At 32.5% G+C, this 21,409-nt stretch overlaps 1 protein-coding gene across 1 annotated transcript in view; it reads right to left on the minus strand.

Annotated features, from left to right (window-relative positions):
- Positions 1 to 21,409, minus strand: part of WDR33 (WD repeat domain 33) — a 113,263-nt gene that overhangs the window by 52,658 nt on the left and 39,196 nt on the right. Inside the window, exons 3-7 of the mRNA XM_044669970.1 lie at positions 12,275 to 12,343; positions 11,464 to 11,568; positions 9,555 to 9,650; positions 9,205 to 9,356; positions 7,342 to 7,439 (exon numbers count right to left, since the gene is read on the minus strand). Coding sequence (XP_044525905.1) covers positions 7,342 to 7,439; positions 9,205 to 9,356; positions 9,555 to 9,650; positions 11,464 to 11,568; positions 12,275 to 12,343 — 520 coding nt within the window. The remainder of the gene's footprint in view (positions 1 to 7,341; positions 7,440 to 9,204; positions 9,357 to 9,554; positions 9,651 to 11,463; positions 11,569 to 12,274; positions 12,344 to 21,409) is intronic.

Raw genomic sequence — 21,409 nt, forward strand, 5'->3', positions numbered from 1 at the left:
AACCAGCAGTTAAGACTCCACCTTAATGAAGTAACTAGGAAATATTTCAGTATTATGTTCACTAGGGTCCAGATCAATATGTTTAAAATCAAACCAACTGCCTCTCCCCTTAAAATTTCCTATCTTCATAACTTCCCTATTTTAATTGAGGGCATCATCCTTAGTTACCTATGGTCATAACCTTAGGATCATCTTTATCTTCTTGCCTATCCTGATATATGCGTTTACTGAGTTTCCAAGTCTTTATTAATTCACCCTTCACAAGCTCTCCCCGATATGTTCCCTTCTCTAGAGGCACACAGGGAAACATCATCCTGGTTTAGCTCTCTTCTTCTTTTGCTGGGATAAGTAATGAGCCTTGATCTCCCTGCCCAATAATCACTCCTCCTCCCACAATCTATCTTCCAGCATGATATTTTTAGAAAGTAAACTTAAGTGATTCCCAATTAATTATAAAATCAAATAGAAACTGATTTATCATTTATAATTCTTCACAAACTGGCTCTAACCTTTTTCCTTCTTATATATTACTTTCCACCCCTAATACTAAGAACACTCTATGATCTAGTCAAATTTGCCTTCTTGTTTCTTCCTCCCAAATGTCATCTTCTTTACCTTTACAAAGGTTATCTCACCATGCCTGGAATGTTTTCCAGTCTTATGTCAATTTTTTCCTTAAAAGTTTAGTTTAAAAAACAAACTTTCTAGGGGGAAGCTGGGTGGCTCAGTGGATTGAGAGCCAGGCCTAAAGATGGGAGGGAGGTCCTGGGTTCAAAACTAGCCTCAGACCTTCCTACTTGTGTAACCCTAGGTCAGTCACTTAACCCCCATTGCCTAGCCCTTACTGCTCTTCTGCCTTGGAACCAATACACAGTATTGATTCCAAGATGAAAGGTAAAAATTAAAAAACAAAGCCAAAAAGAACAACTTTTTATATTAAACCAATTATCCCAATAACTCCTTTATTTTGCATGTATTTGTTCTGTAAATGCCTTAGTACAGTATCTCTCTATAGAAATGTGAGCTACTTGAGGATAGGGGCTGTTTATTTTGTTTCCTATAGATTTTTAATACTTAGGACATAGGAAATGCTTAATAAATGTTTAAAGATTTCTATTAGTCTAGTTAAACTCAATTGAAAAGGAAATGAACTTAGTCTTCCACGGATAACTAATGTTCTCTTTCTAGTTATTAAACCACCCCGTTTCAAAAATGATTTTATAACAAAAATCTTGTTTTCCTCATCAGCTTGCAGAATTCATTATTTTCACCTTTTGTAAAATATCAGGTAGAATTTCCATCTCCAATCTTCTTGCATCACTTGTGTTCTCTTTGGTATCTCAAAGATTACACAGAGGTTCCAAGATCCCTTGACCTATTACACCTGCCACACTTTGAATTCTATGATATAAAGGGACTGAGACCAAACCTGTGATTTCATTAAGTACAGTGAAATCCAGGGAAGGAAATACCTTCTTGCTACTGCAAGTCAGAACCTTCTCAGCAACTTGTAGTCTTACACTCTTAGAAAAACAGATACCTAGAAAACAAAAAATTAAAAGAAACTTGCCCAGGGGTCAAAAAGCCTGTATGACTCAAAGGTGAGAATCAAACCAGCTCTTTTTGGCTTCAAAGCCTGCACTCTATACTACCTATACTACTCTATACAACTCTATACTACCTACCTAACCTATTCAACAGTACACCTAAATATGTGAATATCTACATGACACAAAAGAAGGAAGCTCCCAGGCATAATGCTGAAAATGGATGAAAAGAAAGGAAAAGGAAAATGGAGCTAGTTGTGAATATGGTAGTGAGGATTAGGTTGCTAAAAATAACACTACTTAATTATGAAAAACAAAAGGAGTCAGAAAAGAAAGCCATGTTACATAAAAAGTTATAGAACTTCAGTTAATTGTAGTGTGCCCAAGTAGACTGCAATGCATGCAAAAGATACTAAATATTTATTAAATCGAACCCAGAAACAATAGTAATAGTCTTATTGATATATAAGAGGTTCAGGAGGTGAGTTCCACATTGTGTAGTGATTTAAAATGAAAGAAAAGTATAGGAAAGGAAGGGAGGAATGAAGCAGGGTACATGAAAAGAATCGTCCCAGCAATTGGGGTAAGTCAGTCCTAAATCCATCAGACTATAATTCACCAGGGAATATATTTGGTTTACACTAGCATTTTCCAAAACAGTTGGAAAATGTCAGAGAAGCTTAAAATATGAAAGTAATTCACTGAATTAATCTACATATAAAATACTCTAAAACAATACAAATGACAACAATGGTGAATTATCTAGGTTACAATTTAGCTAACCTTTTAAAAACTAATTTAAAGAACTTTCCTGACTTAAAATCTCAAAGAAAAAGGTGGCTTTTCTTGCAGGACAGCTTAAGTTTATGCAATATCCTATTTCTGAGGAATAGTCTATGACCAAGAATGTTTTAAAAATGAATTACCCCAAATCTACTATTTATTCTCCTATATGCCAGATATTTTACTTAATCTTAAAATAAGTTGTATTTTATCATAATTATCTCCTTAATATTTGTTAAGTTCTGACTCATCCAAAATTAGAATGTTTTTTTTTTAAAGCACATCACACATTTCAGGGCAAGAATAGAGTAAAATGTGGATTGGTGATCTAGTTTTTATACCATAATAAAAAGTGGAGGTTTTTGTGTATACAAGAGATAGAAAGTAAACTTCAAAAGATACTGAGAAATATGAAAGTACAAAATATTGAACATTTTTATTGTAAGGAAAAGGAAGAAATGTAAAATTCCCTACTTCGTTTATTTGGCACAGAAAAGAATGTAACAGCCAAAAGTAAATATCAAAAGAGCAATACAATATTCCCTCTTTTCCGAGATGCATTTTTTCACTGGAACTCAACCAACCATAAAACAGTAAAGGCCATAATAAAGTAAACCTGATTTTTTTTTAAACATATAAAATTCAGAATTCCTAGTGTTCTGGAGAGGAGGTCAAGCAAATTTTTCTTCACAAAACTTATAAAAAATGAACAATCAACAAGTTTAAAAGATATATGGGAGGGTATCTTTACAATATTTAAGAAAACTTTTCAAATATATTAGAAGTATCTATTTATATAAAAACAAGATACCAATAAAAACTTATCATTTTCCCATATAAACAAGGACTTGTTTATTCGTGTTATATAAAACTACAATAAAAAAAAATACAAGCTGCATGGACTATAATAAGGCCAAATGCAGAAAATCGATATAGTAAGGAGGCCCCAAAACATTATCAGATATGACTCTCAAACAGAGCTCAACATTTTTCCAATGTGGTTACAACCTTACTTACAACATATACCAAGTTATACATCTACACCTTGATTCTAAGAAATTATATCTGAGCCTGAAAACGGAGACAGAAATGGAAGTGTATCATAAATGAAAGAACCTTAATAGAATATTCACTTGAAAGTGTTCCAGGAAGAAATATTGTAAGTTTATTTAGTTAATAAGTAATTCTCCATATTTCTTCCTAAACATCTCACTGAATATAAAATGAACATATAATTTAGTTTCCTACTCTAATAGATCTATTTTAGACTTTTTTAATTCAATAAATATTTATTATGCACTCATGTGCTGTGTATTTGGTTCATAAAGCAAATTACCTTATTCCATTTTATGGCAAAGTAATCAACAAATTATTTACTCAGGTATTTGATCCACAAAATTAACTTATATACATAAAATTCAATAATAAATAATTCTATATCCTATATAACTTTGAATGTTTCCCATAGTACAATGTTTCTTTTACATGTGTTATTCAGATTCAAAAAGTACACAATAACTGCTCATTATAGATGTTTCAGTATTTTTTTTGTAGATTCCATATTGCTTTTCTTCTGTTCATTTTACTTTTCATTTCAGATAAAACTGATGGATTAAGGATTGATATTTGTACCCCTATATCATATTATCTGTACCACTTACATGGAAATTATCACATAATGACTGAGGTATAGTACTACGTACTGTACATCTCTAAAAGACTATTAAGGGTTCAATGAAGACAAGGGCTGTTTTAATAATAATCCTTAACTCTACAGAGCAATTAACAGAAAGAAAAATCTTAATAAATATCTGCTGAATAAAGAGTTCTGATTTAAAGTAAAAGTATACTTAGGTTAGAGTCAAACACATAATTAGAACAACGTATGGGGCTCTTTTAAACTCAAGTTCTACAAATGGTTACTACTAAAGATAGACAATTACTTCATTTAACCTTCTCTTCAGTTCTAAATATTTTGAAACACTATAATAAATGTGTATTAAACAAATATGATTTGCTTCTATGCACCATCTGGTAAGAGAAATATGATTCAACAAATTTTTCATTGTTCCAATCAGTTTCTACCTAAGTAGGGATCAACCAAGGCACTTTCTGTGTCAGAAATTAGAAACAATTGTTCCTTTCTTTGAGGGCTAGATTAATAAGAACCTGGAAGATACCCTGGAAGATACTAAAGATTATCTTTTCTATAAATCTGCTTTCCTTTTGCACCAGCACAAGCTGATTTTAAAAGGGTACGAAAAAAATCAGCATGAATCTGGGGCCCAATGAATGCCAATGTCTCTGCAACAAAGAATACCAACAAATCTAAACCTAGGGACAATAAACCATGAAATTCAAGAATAAACATGGTTACATAATATATGAAGTTGTTGTTATAAAAATAGAACAGGTCACTTTGACACTAAAAAAGGTGAATTGCTAGTCTTTGGAATTGGTAACCTGTACACCTTGATTTCATCCAACTAGATGTTAAGGTCAAATCATAAAACTATGACTAGAACCAAAGTCACTTCAAGATTAGCTTTTTCTTTTAATCAATTTTTAAATTTTCATGGTAATAAACTGGGAATGAAAGGTTTAAAAAAAAAATTCAAAGTCTTTCCATTCTTATTTTTGCATAACATTTATAATCTCTACCATTGCTTCCCTTATGGCAAAGTTGGAGAAAATTCAACTGGAGACACTAGATAAAAAAGAGATTACAGTGGCCAGTTTTCTTTAGAAAACATGATAGTTTTATCAAAGGCAGTATAGTTTAGCATTTAGGATGCCAACTTGGTATCAGAAAGACCCAAGTTCAAGGCCTATCTCATACATTCTCTAGGTCCTTAACCTCTTTGATGTCCAAAGCAATTCTTTTAAGATTATAACTTTTAGGGGTAGCTAGGTAACACAGTAAACAGAGTGCCAGGTCTGGGGTCAGGAGGACTTTGGTTCAATTGGCCTCAAGATACTTCCTAGCTCTGTGGCCTTCAGCAAATCATTTAACCCCCACTGCCTGGCCCTTAATAATGATACTTAGTATCAATTCTAGGGTAGAAGAGAAAGGTTAAAAAAAATTATAACTTATAGACCAGGTGCTGATTTGCATCTTATGGAGGTTATCTATGTAACATTCCTTCCACTGATGAAGTCATAAGTACAGACCAATTTAAAAAGCATATCTTTCTTCCCTGCTGTTCTAGTATAGTAAAAGTAATCTAGTTTTATATTCTATATTTAACTTCATTGAAAAGTTATTCCCATTTTCTTCCAATCTTAACTACAGGAAAAGCTTGTGTTTCATATTTATAATCAAAGAGTTAAGAGCACTACTGGCAAAGAAAAATGAAGGGAAACAATAACAAAATATAAGGGGAAAAGCTTATGAGCCAAAAGATTTGGATTCTATTTCCAACTAACAAGATCTTAGGATCATAGATGTAGAACTTATAAGGGATTTTAGAGGCCACACAATCTAATTCCTTCATTTTTTACAGGTGATGAAATAGAAGATAAAAGTGATTTGTCCAGGTTAACAGCTTAAATAGCAAAGCTGGGATTTGAACCGAAGTCTTCCAAATTCAAATGCAGCACCCTTTCTATTGTACTATACCAATAAGAAATTATTTTGGTGATTTTGAACATGTCACATCATACAGGGCCAAATAATGGTTTAGATGTCTAAAATTATTTTTAACTGAAAAATTTCACAATTGTATAAAGTTAATAGTGTGTATATATATGATATGTAAATTACTGATATCATGTCCTCATTCTAGCTACAGAACTATCATTCTGTAAATAAGAAAAAAATAAAATTGAATAATTTTAGTGATAAAAAAAGAACCATAATATCCCTTTTCCCTGTTCAAACTATATCAACATTATATACTACAAAGGAACTGATGAACTTATCTTTTAACTATTCACAAGGAAGTTAAACTAATATTGTTAACTATAAACAGAAATGAAAATCTTGAACACCAATTTCTGTTGCCCAGTTTTGTTTTGTTTTGTTTTGTTTTTATTCATGATTATATGTATCGGGGAAAGTTCCTAAATTTATAGTATACTAGAATCAAGAGTTAAGAGTGCAGTACTTTTATTGACCATGTTGATTAGCACAGTATAGGTTTAGGTCATATTCTTAAAAAATAAAACTTCTGGCTGAGAGTCACGACCAACTAGTACAAGACAATAGCATATATGCTTCAGCAGTTTGTGTGTCTGTGTAAATGTGTGGATCTGTTACAATATACACAATGCAGTGGGAAAAGTTTCATCTTTAATTTTTATCTTTCATATTACAGTTACCCCATCCTCTTTGGTCTCTATATTAGAGTCTGCCTAAGCTAAGCAAAACTATTATGTGATTTCAGAAATAAGAGTAATTAATACAGGCAACAAGCAGTAGTTTCTAAGTATCACAAAAATAATAGTTTAGAGAGCTCTCCAAACTTAGGAGTGCCTATTATACAAGGTTAAGAAATATATAAGAAATATATTAAGAAATGTGGTATATGGAAAAAAACTGCTTTAATTTATGCATCATTACAGAAAAGTGTAGTTAATGAAACATAAAACTTGTCAAGCAATAAAATTTGTAAGTAGAGTATACCTAAAAAGTGTTATTGCCATGAGGATGTGAGCAATCTGAATAAAATGTCAACAGCATGTTGATGTTCAGTATTTATTAATAATAAAAATGGCACCCTCAGTAAGAGACAAGAAGAGATCAGATCTCCTTAAGAAGCATATTCAAAGGCAACTAATGTGAAAACATCCGTATACTCAACTCCATGACCAAACTAACTTCATGGGGAAAATACTAGAAATCTGGAAAATGGGACTTTAAAACAACTGTGAATCAATGAAAGGTCTGCTTTCTTTAAAAATTATACCTAGGGATTTAAAGGTAGAATTGAGAAGAGTTGTATTGTGATTACTTAGCTAAAAGTGTCTTCCCTATTTAAATAATTCCAATCAGTACTGTTGGTACACATACCTCGGAGAATTCTTTCCTCATGGCAACGTAGAAAGTCCCAGATTCTAACAGTTCCGTCATCAGAGCATGTAGCAAATTTATTATCCGTGGGTGAGAAACTGTTACATGAAGACACACAGCAGGGGAAAGAAGTCAGCATTTAACAGATTATCTGTGCTTCTCAGACAGGGCAAAATAAAATACTGTATGGCGTTATAAACAGGATGAGAGGGAAAGTATCCAACAATGGTGCCCTTAGAGAATGGTTCCAGCTGAAAGGCACATTTCTTCAAAAGAGGAATTCAGCAGAGTATTTATTCCTGCTTCCTAGTATTCAATCCTCTATTCTGAGAATTTATTTTAAAAAGTGACCTAAAAATTTACCCTTAACACTAATTTTGCATATGTTCCCAAAATAAATTTTTCCTTTGGTGCTGGCAAAAAAACCTCAAGGGGAAAAGGCAGGGTTCAAGGTAGAGGTAGAAGGGGAAGAGAAGGGTAAGACAGAGAAAGACAGAAAGAGAAACTGAAGAACAGCTGAACTAAATTATAAAGGCGGCAATATTTCTGAAAACATGCCACTGTGAAACATGTAGGAATAATACTATATCTTTATAGAAAAAAATATAAGTAGAAGTAGGAAGACAGTTTGTATAGTGTTTGCTAAGCAATCCTATGTAAAATGATTCTTATTAATATGAGTGTTTGAATGAAGAATTTCTCCGTCTCCTTCCTAGAAAATCCCACAAAAGCTACTTCCTATGGTGTAACTACAGGGAAACATGGGAATTGTGATTAAAGCTCAAATAACTCCTGCAAATGAAGACCGTCACTTCCATTTCAGTGCAGTTAAAGGTTAGCAAATTTCACTAATTTATTTCAAATGCATCACTGTTATAACTAAGAACTAATGTGGCAGTTCTGTGTATGGATATGACACTAAACCAGACAGTTAAGCACAGGTACAATTTATCTGACTACTTTATAAGTTACAAAGGGAAGAAGAATGATTGCTGTGGGTGGTGTTTTTGTAACATTGTCAACCTTCTACCACACAAGGGCCGCACCAACCAACCTAAAGGAATGCTGCGTAGCTTTATTCTGAGGCTGCAGCAATTCTTCAGATTCAGATATGAAACATTTCTTCAGTTTTACTGTACATACTGAAAGATTATATTTTTACAACTTGCTGAAAATATCACTTTAAACTCTACTTTTAAAAAAATACACTTTCAATAACTGATGTATCAACAGTGAATCAGGAGAAATGTCCTACAGTCTTCTTGTCAGTTTGCTTGCTTACAGTTTCAAAGCTTGAAGAACCCATTCATTAATCCATGAATGTTTTTTCACAACCAGAGAGTTTATCTGTAAGGGTTTTTTTATAGTAATACTAATACTTCTTATCTGAAGTCTTGGAATAACCAAGCCAACCAGTTCTTCACTTAAGCTTTTTTCTTGTATTTGTGAGAACTATTGTAAGTGTTTTATTTCTGTAGGCTTTATATTTTATTCATTTGGATTATTAAAGACTGAATTCTTTATTTGGAATGAAATATTCTTGTCTTACACAATTGAGCATCAAAAAGGAATAACTTAAATACATTGTAAACCATAAATATGAAGAAAATAATACCAGTGCAAAATGCGGCAGACAATACATCTCTAACATATTGCAGAGGCGGATACTGGGACAATACTACTTCAGAAAGGTGCCAGCAAAATGTTGAGTATGTGGAAACAAAGGAAAATATTGTGTTTCTAGGGTGCACAAAGTTTCCCAGAATCTGACAGAGCCCATGCATCTCTGCACCCAGCATACATTTAGAGATCAGTCTAACCATGACAATAGGAACTACAGAAAATGGTATATTGTGTATAAACCTGGCCTCTCTAATCGCCTCCTTATGTGCCTGGAACATCTTGACGTTGTTCATGTTGGACTGCCAATATTTCACATATCCCCCGTGGTCTGCCGTCAGCATCCACATGTCATTGTGTGACCAGGTCATGGCCCTCACTGGGCTATCGTGAGCCTGTGGAATCACAAAATACTTGTCAGAGCTTTCTTCAAAGATTATCTGATGTATAAAACCTCTTTAAAGGAGCACATACTGTGATACTATGTTACAGCAGCGATTAGTCTTGGACTATCCTTTAAAATTATGTAAAATGAGAACACTTCACATTTATAGTCCAAGAGAATGGGACCACCTTCTGAAGAATACAGTTACCTGTAATATTGTTTCAAAATTGAAAGTGAGTCCATTCCACAGGGTAAACTCTCCACTAGAAGCCCCAGTGACCAACCGTCTCCCTTCTGGAGTCCACTGGGGAAGGGAAAAGAAAAAAAGAAAAAGAAAAAAACTGTAAGAAAAAGTCAAATTTCACTTCATGTTCACTGCTTCATGAATAATTTTTATACTTCTTTACATTCTTTCCGAAATAAAAGAAATAAATAGAAAATCTTGGCTTTTGCTTTACAATTACCTCCTTCATAGTATATAAGATTATGTTAAAGAATGCCGTTTTATTCTATTCATTTAAAATCATTCTGGAGCCCTAGATGGAAAGCAGTGAAATAACACTAAATATGAGTTTCACACCATTAAATTTAAAACCACCAGGATACAAAGATTTTATTTGACAGGTTATAAAATAACCTCATATAAAATAAATTAGTCTCAGTAAAGATCTTATCTTCCAAGAAATAAAAGTAAAAATACCCACTATAGTTTGTTCTTATTTGATTAGTCACTAGGAATACAAGGAAGAAAGAAAACTTAATTTTCTATGACTAGTGTTGACTCAATTTGGGATGAAACATTAAGAGGTAAGTTGGACGAAAAGGTATATTTTATGAAAGTGCTAATTTGTTAAATCACATTATTAAATTATAAATTATATTAAGTTATATATTCACTCAAAATTTGGTAAAGTCTACAACTCTCAGGAAAGCCTCTCTTAGCTCATACATTCATGATGAGTTAGTATTAGAATATTAATGTAATAACTTCTTTTGGTAAAGAAACAAGACTAGAACAACAGATGAACTAGCCAGCATGAATAGGAAATAAGATTTTCAGGAATAATGGAATAACCTATGTATTTTAAGTTTAATTATTTATACTATCACTGGTTTTTTTTCTCCTTTTATCTCTTAAAAATGGGTATTTTTCTAAAACTCAAAACAGACATAAGGCTTACTTTGCCCCAACATTAAATGACCCCTGACAACACTGTTTTTTCAGCTGACATTTTTTCTGTCTATATATCCTCCCAATGAAATGTGTAGGATAGTGTACCTGTGAGTTAACCCTTCTCTAGCCTATTTATGTTTTAATTAGCTTTCTTTTCTTAATTACTATTTCTCTTTCCCTACTGCCGTCCCTATTCTTTTTTTCTAATCATTTTTTTTTCTCATTCTGCTTGTTGCCACTTGTATTTTATGCCAACTACTTGATCATTCAATATGGGAAAACCTTGCCTCCATTTTCTCCCTTTCTTTCACTGGTGAGTCTCCTGTATTTCACTGCTTTAGGCAACACAAGTAAGTCCTCTTCCTCTTCCTTTTTTGCTGGCAAAAACAGGCCTATCAACATATTATGAGAAGCATTCAGCATAACTAAGACTTCTTCTATGTCCCTATTCAAATGTGGAGATATTTTCCCCATATACTCCAAGGTTCACAACCATATCAGAGTCAAGGCTGCTATGTATCTCACAGCCAAATAACTAAAATGCTTAGGAAAGCAAAGTTGAGGGCTGGTAAAATAAGCAACAGTAATAATTCATACAATTCCCACTATCCAAAAAAAAAAAAAAAAAAAAGCCAAATAAGAATTTCTCTCCTACAATGCACAGTAATTAGATTTGAAAAATAGGATAAATCCATCATGCCCACTCCCCTGACCCAGCCCTCCAAGCAATATAATTGATTCATTTTGACTTCTAATGATTTATTTGTAAACTTTTCATTTAATCTCAAAAAACGAGAATAGCAGTCTACTAGAAAGGGTATTAAATATGCATTAAAGAAATTAAGTAGACCCAAATTCTCAATCATTTTAAAAAGTGTTTGTTTTACAAACTGGAATATCTAGATTAAAATCAGTCCCCTAAAACATGTAAAAGAATACTCACCCTAACAACAAACACTGGACATTTAACTTTATTGGTAGATGTCCGAACAAATTTGGTTGTAACTGCATTCATAGGATTATTCAGCATTCCTATGGGGGGAACCAGCTGCAAAAGAAGAAAGCAGCACTTTAAAAGCAGGGAACAAACAAGTATTACAACTTTAGCAAATGAAGTAGCAGCAGTGGTAAACTTTTGCTATTTTTTTCTTCAAAGTGTTTATAGAGAGCAAAAGGTTTACAATAATGCACTAGAACTATGACTATGATGGTGAACCTATGACACACAGAGCCCTCTCTATGAGCATGCCTATGGTCACCCCAGCACAGAGTTCATTACTAGAAAGCCAGAGGAAAAAGGGGCCAATCTGCTCTCTTCCCCATCTCTACACACATCTGAGGACATCACTCATCCCTCTAAAAAGTTCACCATCACTACTCCAGATGATACAACTATCTCTTGAATTAGGAATAAGTTTATTATTAAATAGACTAAGAAATAAAGGCATAAAAGTTCTCCAATACTACACAAAATGACAAAGACAAAATTAAAACCTGTGACGCTTATTTAATTCTTTTTCGTTAACAAGAAAGTATATCTTAAAAGTTCTGTGGTAGATCAAGTTTCAACATAATTTTCACATTACATATTTCTCAAAAGACAATTTGGTACTTTCAAGTCAAGGAATAACCTTGCCTTTCATACTTTCTTAAGAATATCTGAGGAATATTATTTCTTAAGATATCTTCAGGGTGTCTATCATCAAACCCTCCAAGAAATGATGTTTTAATATGACTGACAAATTGAAACTTACATCATTGTAGTATCCTGCATCAGGTTGAATTGCCCGCATGTCTCTCTGGTCTCTCTGCCACACTCTGTTCTGCAGTTTGTTTAAAAAAAAAATTATTTTTGATTATACTCACTTCTGTACTCCAATGAGTCATGAGCAAAATAAAAGAAAATGTAATAATAGTAGGGGTGGAAAAAGATTGAGAATGCACATTTGAGTACCGTGAAATTCCTAGGTACAGTAATCTTTTGAAGACTATCTTTATCAAGGCCAAGTGAATAATATAAGAATCTAATGAGATCACTATTATCAAGATATAAAGCTAAAGAATTTGTGCTTTTAAAATTTAATTTGAAAAAAGCAAATGCCATACAATGGAATTTATTGATAGTTTGTTACTGTTAATGCCTTACAACAATGAAATATAATAATATAGCTAAGGGCACAGATGAGTAAGGCAAGTGCTTTCCCCTTGCAGCACAAGGGAAATGAATTTGGAATAACTGTTACATATGTTCAGTCTTTGGGTGGTATGCTTTGATTCTACCCTTTTGAACATAATCACTTTTTCTTCAGGACTCAGGGTTTTCGTTTAGAACAACTATCATATAGTTTACAGAAGCTGAGACATTAAAACTTCAATCTGTTTTGACACAAAGTTATGCTCTGAAATTTTCTTTTACCAAATTTTATCTCATTTGCCTTTTGTAAAAGTTATAGACAGAACAGTCAGTAGAAAAAAAACTATCAACAAGCAATGGCTTCAGCAGCCTTCACTTGAATTTTTCTCACATTCAAAAATTCACCATTTTTATTAACTTACCAGTATCTTTGGTATTTTTGCATTATTTCAATATCACTAGCTACTTCAACATTCCTAGCAGAGTTAATCTAGAATTATAGTAATTTAGAATTACAAAAGCCCTTGGATATCATCTAGTCCAACACCATTTTTAGACAGATGAGGAAAATGAAGTTCAAAAAAACTTCTATTAAATTTCCCAAGTCTAAATGGCTAATGAATAGCTTTAATTCAAGTCTCTAAGATGCTCTTTCTAGTACCCTGCATTGCTCTTTGCAATATGTTTTATCTCACTTGTACTGTCTTCTCGCTCTGGAATATAGGAATTTTTAATCTCATCTGCATGATCATATTATATTCCCTGATTAGGCAAATGCCATTTCATGAATTAAAAAACACTACTGCTACACAGCTCTTTTTATAGTGGCAATGAATAAAAAACAGATGACTTATTTTGCCTTGGGAAAGATTGTAAAATGTCAGAAAAAATTATAAAAAATTATTTCTACCTGTAATTGAAAAATAAAAGACATGCCACCAAAAAAAAAAAATACTATTACTATAGATCATTAAAAGATTCTATTTTTACAACTAGGGGTATTAAGATTGTTACATATTAGAGAGGTAGTCATAGTCCTTTGAGATTTGAACTGATCTTATGCCTCCCTTCCCTCAGAGCATCCAGTCATCAGGTAATCTCTATTTCAAAGAAAGTGACTGAGAAAGTAACTTTGAAAGTAACTTTCAAAGAAAGTTACACCTTCATTCTTTTCTGGACTCTGCTCTTGAATCTTGCTTTTTTTTCCTCCAACATGGACTCTAATTCTACTACACCACTCCCAATCCAATTTCCACTTTCAGTCGAAGAATATAGACTATGCAAATCTTGACTATTTTTCATTCATTGCCGCATATAGTAGATATCTGAACATATACAGCAGTGTTGAACATAGCATGATTGAGTTTCTCTACTGTTCTCTGGGCAAATCAGTTCACCTACAAAAAGGTCTCTCTTACTAATATCAATTGATTCCAGAAAATGATTTAATTTATATTAACCATATTTGTTGTACACATGGGTCTTCAAAAATGAGAGGGACCTCAACAATGTAAAAATAAAGAATATTGGCTAAAAGTTATTAAAAATAGCATAAACTAAGGGAATTTTCTAGATTTTTATTAGGAAATCAAATCCAAAATGCTAGAATACAAGAGACTGAAATTCTATGGTTTTGACATTTTAATTTACTTTTAATATTTAAAAGTTGGCAATAAATTATGTATGTACTTGGTAAATAAGTTTTACTTACTGACTCTCAAAAATATTGTAATCCCACATTAGGATTTTTTTTGTTTGTAGATTTAGGGCAAAGTCTGGCACATAGCAAATACTGGATAGTTTGTTGATTTGGGGAGAAAACTAAAAAATAAAAGCCTATTCTGTATTGTTTTATTTTACAAAAACATCACAAAACAGTATAAAAACATTTTATGGTTTGTCATTGTTAAGGATAATATCCTATGCAAGATCTAAATAAAAGTGAGGTTCCCTATAAAGAACAAAGTCATTCAGATATCATTTTCTGCAAAAATAATGCTGACTTGAATCCAGCCCCGGAATAATATAATATCTCCAACATTAAATTCCTCATTCAGTCCACAAGCATTTATTAAGTGCTTATATGTGCAAACATCCTATTAAAATACTAAGAATACAACTAAAGTAAAACATATACTTCCTGCACTCAAGTAATTACCATTCTAATGGTGAACAACATGATGCAAACCATGCACAAAAGAGAAATGTAAGGGAAAATTAGAAAGAATCTCAGAGGGATAGCATTAGTAGTTGGAGAATGGGGAGGGAATAACACAGAAAAAGGTCCCATATAAAATGAGATTTGAACTGAGTCTTGAAGAAAGTCAAAGATCACAGGAGGCAAATGTGAGAAGGAAGAAACATAGACACACTAGCGAGGAATAGCAAATAAAATAGTAAAGCTGGATTGAAACATTGTGAAGGTAGTTAAGAGTATTGTGAAAGGGCCTTCTTCAAAAAATAATAAGCATAAAAATTTAAATATGAAATTAATGAAAAGAATCCTGACATGCACTTGAATAGTCTATTGAATAGTATATTAGTAAATCTAGCTGAGATAAAAGTTGCTAACAGCAAACTGGATAAGAAATGAAAAAGAAGGAGCGAGTTGAATTGTATTTGGGAAATTGCATAAATCACATCAATCTATTCCTCAAGCCAAAAAACAAAAATTCTTATCTTTTTAACCAATATTCTCTTCCTGATCCTGCAAATCTTGGAACCCTAAAATCTACGAAGAATCAAGAGATAGTGCCTCTTGTTTAGGCTGGAAGTGAAGAAAACTATTGATGTAGTAGTAGAACACTCATCTACGCCATTATTACTTCAGTTTTCTCAACCAAGGAAAATAATGTACAGGATGAATATAATAAACAAATACTCTAAAGAGGTCATATGTAAGAAAAGTTCCTACACATAACATGATATTTATAGAACCACTTTCTACAGAAGCAAAGAATTAGAAACAAAGTAGATATTCATCTAATGGGGAATGGCTAAATAAACTTGACCCATAAATTTATATGAAAGAAAGCTGTATACTGTGTTAAGAAACAATAAATATGAATTCAGAGAATCATAGAAAGGCCTGCACAGATGCAGAGTGAAGTAAGCAGAACCAAGAAAATAACACATAATGAGTACGAAAACATGCATGGAAAAAACAGCCACAAAACAACCAAAAGTGAATGTTGCAAAACTACAAAGAACAAGTATGGAACCAAAAAAGAAATTTGAGATGGGAGGTCCACAGGTGTGAAATGTTGCATATATTCTTGGACTTTTCCAATGTACTGCTTGCTTGATTTTACTGATTTCTTCTCTCCTTCCTCTTTTTTTATTTTTAAATATATTTTCATTACATGGGCCAGCTCTCTAGGAAAGGGGGTAGAGAAGTAACAAAAGGAGAAACTTAGGCAATATAAAAACAAGTTATCAAGAAAATTTTATTTTAAAAAATGGAAAAGTAATAAAATCAAAATCAAAAAAAAAGTAATAATCATCAAAAGCAAAATGAAATTCAAACTAAGTGAAAATAATAAGATAGCTGTCCCAAACGAGCAGTGTAGAATATTGGAAAAAGCAAGGACCTGGTCATAGCTCCGATTCAAAATCCTATCTCTAGTACTTTCTACATACATGTCTTTAGGTTAATTTTTCTCAGTAAGGCTCATCCCTAATTTAAAGGACTTGGATGAGATGGCCCCTAACACTGGCCCTTAGGGTTCCTTTCAGCCCTAAAATTATAATCTCTCTGGAGGGCAATTTGGAACTATGCACAAAGGGCCTTAAAAGAATGCCTACCCTTTGATAATATTTATTACAATAATAAATAAAATAAAAGTATAATTTCACTGATAAATTCTATTTCTGGATAATAAAAAACTTTTTAAAAATGATGGCTAAAATTGTCGGTGATTTTTTAAAAACTGTGTATCAGTAATTTTTGAGAAATCAAGGAGAAATGCTCTGGAAATATAAATAGGTAATCTGTACCAAGTTTTCAAAAAGTTGGAATTCAACAATTCAATTAAGCAAACATTTATTAAATCTCTATTACATGAAAGACACTGTGTTTGGCATTAAGGACACAAAGACAAAAGGTCATTTTCTTCAAGAAGTTAATATTCTGGTAAGGACAAAATCCCACAAGCTAAGAAGCCCACAAGCATGATCATCCATTCATGACAAAATTTTGGCACCCATTATAAAATGGAGAGTTTGTGAGCATTTAAAAAGGTGCTAACTCTAATCCAAATATATAAAATAGACTCATCAAGAACAAATCATAAGAGACCAGCTTAATTTCCTTTTTAACAAACATTGGCAAATCAAATAACAAAAATTTTATTTTAAATTTTAACACCTTTATGGGAAAGACAGACACAAACCATATGACTACATTTTCAAATAGATCTGGAAATCCAATGAATAACTAGTTATAGAGGCATGATAGTATGTATGCTTCCTCTATTCTCTGCCATAAAGCACTTACTACATTAAGTTTTAGACACCACATTTCAGAAAATAAACTATTAAGATGAACAGTGACCACGATGATAACAGGACTTATAACCATTCTATAAGAACATAATTGAAAGAACAAGGGATTTGTTTAACCCTAAGAAAATAAGGTTGGGAAATATTCCTACAGTTTCTGAATGTCTAAAGGACTATCATGTGGAAGAAAAAGCATACTGAACACAAGGAAGATCAACAAGAAATTGCTAAGAGTAAGATTTTTGCTAAATATAAAATTTCTTAACAAATGAAGACTGTCTAAAAAGCAATGAACTGCCATAACAGACAATGAAGCTATCATTCAAAAGTTTTCAGAGCAAAAGTAAAAATGAAGAAAAAGTATATTGAAAACTACATGCTGACCTGAAGGAGTAAGAAGTAAAACCATTTTATAAAACTTTGGCAAGAGAATCAACTAACTGGCAAAAAATTGTAAATGAGGGGGTGTCCATCAACTGGGGAATTGTGGTATCTGATGGTGATGGAATACTATTGTGCTGAAAAGAATAATAAACTGGAAGAATTCCATGTGAACTGGAAAGACCTCCAGGAATGGATGCAAAACGAAAGGAGCAGAATAAGGAGAACGTTGTACAAGGAGACTGATACACTGTGACACAATCGAATATAATGAACTTCTTTACTAGCAGCAATGCAATGATCCAGGACAATCCAAAGGAATGTGAGAGAAAGAACGCTATCAATTGACTTCCTCCTGGCACTCCCCAAAATTCCCTATCTCTGAATCTCTTAAAGCACTCCTTTCCTTTCTTTAATCTCTCTGACTATGCTACATATTTCTAGGTATATTTAAATACTCCTAATTACCCTACAGTTCTAGGTATGTTTAATTAATCTTACATTACAATTATCATTACAATTTCCAGAGAAAGAACTGCAGGAGTAGAAACACAGAAGAAACACACATGATTCGATTGGAATATGAACGGGGATGCAGACACTAAACGATCCCTCTAATTGCAAGTATTAATGATATAGAAATAAGTTTTGAACAAAGATACATGTAAAACCCAGTGGAATTGCTCACTGGCTTTGGAAGGGGAGGAGGGAAAGAATATGAATCATGTAACCATGGAAAAATATTCTAAATTAATTAATCAATTTTTAAAAGTTTCATTTTTTTAGTTTTTTAAAAAGAAACAATACTAAAAATTACTGAAAAAATATTGTTCTTAATAAAAGAGAAAGCGAGAAACAACTATTCCAAATCATTCAGAAGAACATTTATAAGGGGGAAAAAATGGAAGAACTACAAATGGGGGGAAAAATGGAAAAGATCTGCAAATTTTTCTTATAACTGATGTCAATATCAGGGACTATAGAACCACCAGAGCCAAAGATATGTTTTTAGAGAAGGTAAAAATGTCACTAAAGTGAATAAAGAAACAGCAGTTGGGGGAGAGAACATAATATTGGGGGCTCTGAGAAACTAATTCCAACACAGTCAAAGAGAAGATACAAAACAGATATAAAAGAACTTGGACCTTATTAATACTAAAAAAGACAACTAACAGCCATGAGATTATCAGCAACTACACCAAACTATATATGCCTTTTCATAAAATTAATGAGAATAAACTCTATATGTACACACAAACACATACACTACATATATACATGGAAGGCAGATCTGATTATTGTTTTAGTATGAAAGAGGCAAACTTTTGCAAGAAATATTCTGAAGCAGACAACTTTACTAACACACAATTTATCCAATGAAGAAAATGTAAAATCCTACTATACTTATTAGTTAGTTATAAGAAATTTATAACAATTTCTGCAGAGTAAAAACACTTCCTTAAAAGCTCTCTTCCAATGGGATGACAAGTGTTGCAGCAAAATTCCCCTTCCATCCCTACCAAGAAAGGTACTTTTCCAAACAGTATACTCTCTATCCACATAACAAAATTACTTAAAACTTATTGAAAGATATAGCAGACAACCAATCATGCTCTACAACAATCTGATCATTAAAATCAGGCAAGGTACAGAGCAAGGAAAAGCGTGCCTGCCAAAGTATTTATCACTATTAATGAAATCAATCAGTCTAAGTTATGAGGATAACCTACTGATGACAAAATACTTCAGATGTTCCTGTTTGCTGAACCTAAGTGCACCTTAGTGCACTGCAATACTTTGCAAAGCTTCCTGGATATTTAATCTATAACCATTCAAGAGTTTGGTCTAACCATCCACATAGGGGAGGGAAACAGTAGATGAAGAATTCCTATTATACAGATTATAGGAAGGAGTTAGATGGGACACCTTTGAAAAAAATATCAGCAAAAATATCTTCTAAGACTTCTATCCAAAAATACCTTCTAAAAATATCTTCCTTGTGGCAAATGATCAAAAAGTTGAATCCAGAATTAAATTGAAGAAAAAGAGAATTAAAGCATGCCTTCAGGAAACTGCAAGATTTGTTTGATGGCCTCTACCATCTCGTAGAAATAAAAGCTCAACTTTTAAAGATCTAGATTTCTACCAATATTGTTGTAAAACTATAAAATGTGGAAAACTAGTCTCTGGACAAATAAAAATGAGAATCACTCATCAGACAATATATTCAAGTAGTAAGTGAGTCTAAAACACATCACTTGGAACAAAAGAAAAAGAACTAGAGGATATGCTTAGATAAATGTATAGCTGAAAAGATGAGTTGGCACTGCAAAAATAAAGAGATGAGTGCTCAACACACACACATTAAGAGAAAGTGATGAAAATCTCCAGCATGCCATGAACTATGTTAGCTATATAAAAGAACACAGACAAGTCACAAATGAGTTACAATTTGCAACATAATCAATATTGAAAAGATCACTCATCTGAGTATGGTTCTATGATTCAAGAAAAAAACCAAAATGAACTATTAGTCTGAAGTCAATTTATATAGTGCTTTATTTGAATTTCACAACAACAGTATAAGCACTAAAGGTATTGGAGTCAGATTTTGCCAGATCTCCCTTCACGTTGCCCAAGTGATCTTGGTCCAGCAACCATTCCACTATGTCAAACTTTTTGCTAACCATGATTGGTGGTTAAGTATTATGATCTTAACAATAAAACAAACACATCACTTTAACTTTCTGTCCAATGGAAAACTTAAACATCTTTAAACTATAGATTAATGCTATTAGTTTCAAATATAGCAGTTAAACCAGAACTACTGTTGGATCAATATCAAAACTCTAAGAACTGGCAGGTCTAATCACATATTTATCATGCGAAGAATGCAAGACCATTACCAACCAAAAACTGGATTTATTCGAAATAAATGCAATATGGTATAGTGGAAAGAGTACTACTCTTTTGGGGTCAAAGGAATTGAATTTTCAACGTCAGCTTCTGATATTTACTACCAGTGAAACTTTTGGTATCAAACACCTTGAGGCTATTTTCTCATCTGTAAAATTAGAAGATTGAAGGGCAGCTAGTAGCTTAGTAGATAGAGACCCAGAGACTGGAAGGTTCTGGGTTGACACCTGGATTCTGACTTCCTAGCTGTGTCACCTGGGCACTTAACCCCCAATGCTTAGTCCTTACTAGTCTTCTGCCTTGGAACCAATACACAGGGTATCAATTCTAAGACAGAAGGTAAGAGTTTAAAAAGAAAAAATTACAAGATCGGACAAGATGTTTCCTTAGGTCCCTTTGGCTCTAGATCTAAATTCCTATAAATCTATTTCAGGATATTCGTGATACATTAATATACAACAATTTCAATGCCAAAATATAGTTATAATATACTATCCTCTTATTTTTTTAAAAAGGGCATATTTCAACAGCAGAAGTAAATAAACTATTTTAAAAGATAAAACATTTCCCCAGTAAATGCTCTGCAAATATAGGAAATGTAAACCTTTGTACTCAATTTAATATCTGTATGAAAATTATTTCAATGTAAAATTATCTTGCAATTTCATCATTCATTCAAATAACTTTAGAAAAAGAGATATAGAGATAAATAAGAAATATCTTGGTTATTATTATCACTTGTTATAAATTTTGATGAACTCTTTAAAACAGGTAAATAGCATTCTCATAACCAACATCAATAACACCAATACTTTTTAAAAGTAAATTATATATGACCCTGGGCAAGTCACTTGACCCCCATTATTGCCCACCCTTACCACTCTTCCACCTAGGAGCCAATACACAGAAGTTAGGGGTCTAAAAATAAAATAAAATAAAAAATAAAAAAAATAAATTA

This window comes from Gracilinanus agilis, chromosome 3, assembly GCF_016433145.1.
Source record: "Gracilinanus agilis isolate LMUSP501 chromosome 3, AgileGrace, whole genome shotgun sequence".
Classification (NCBI taxonomy): Eukaryota; Metazoa; Chordata; class Mammalia; order Didelphimorphia; family Didelphidae; genus Gracilinanus; species Gracilinanus agilis.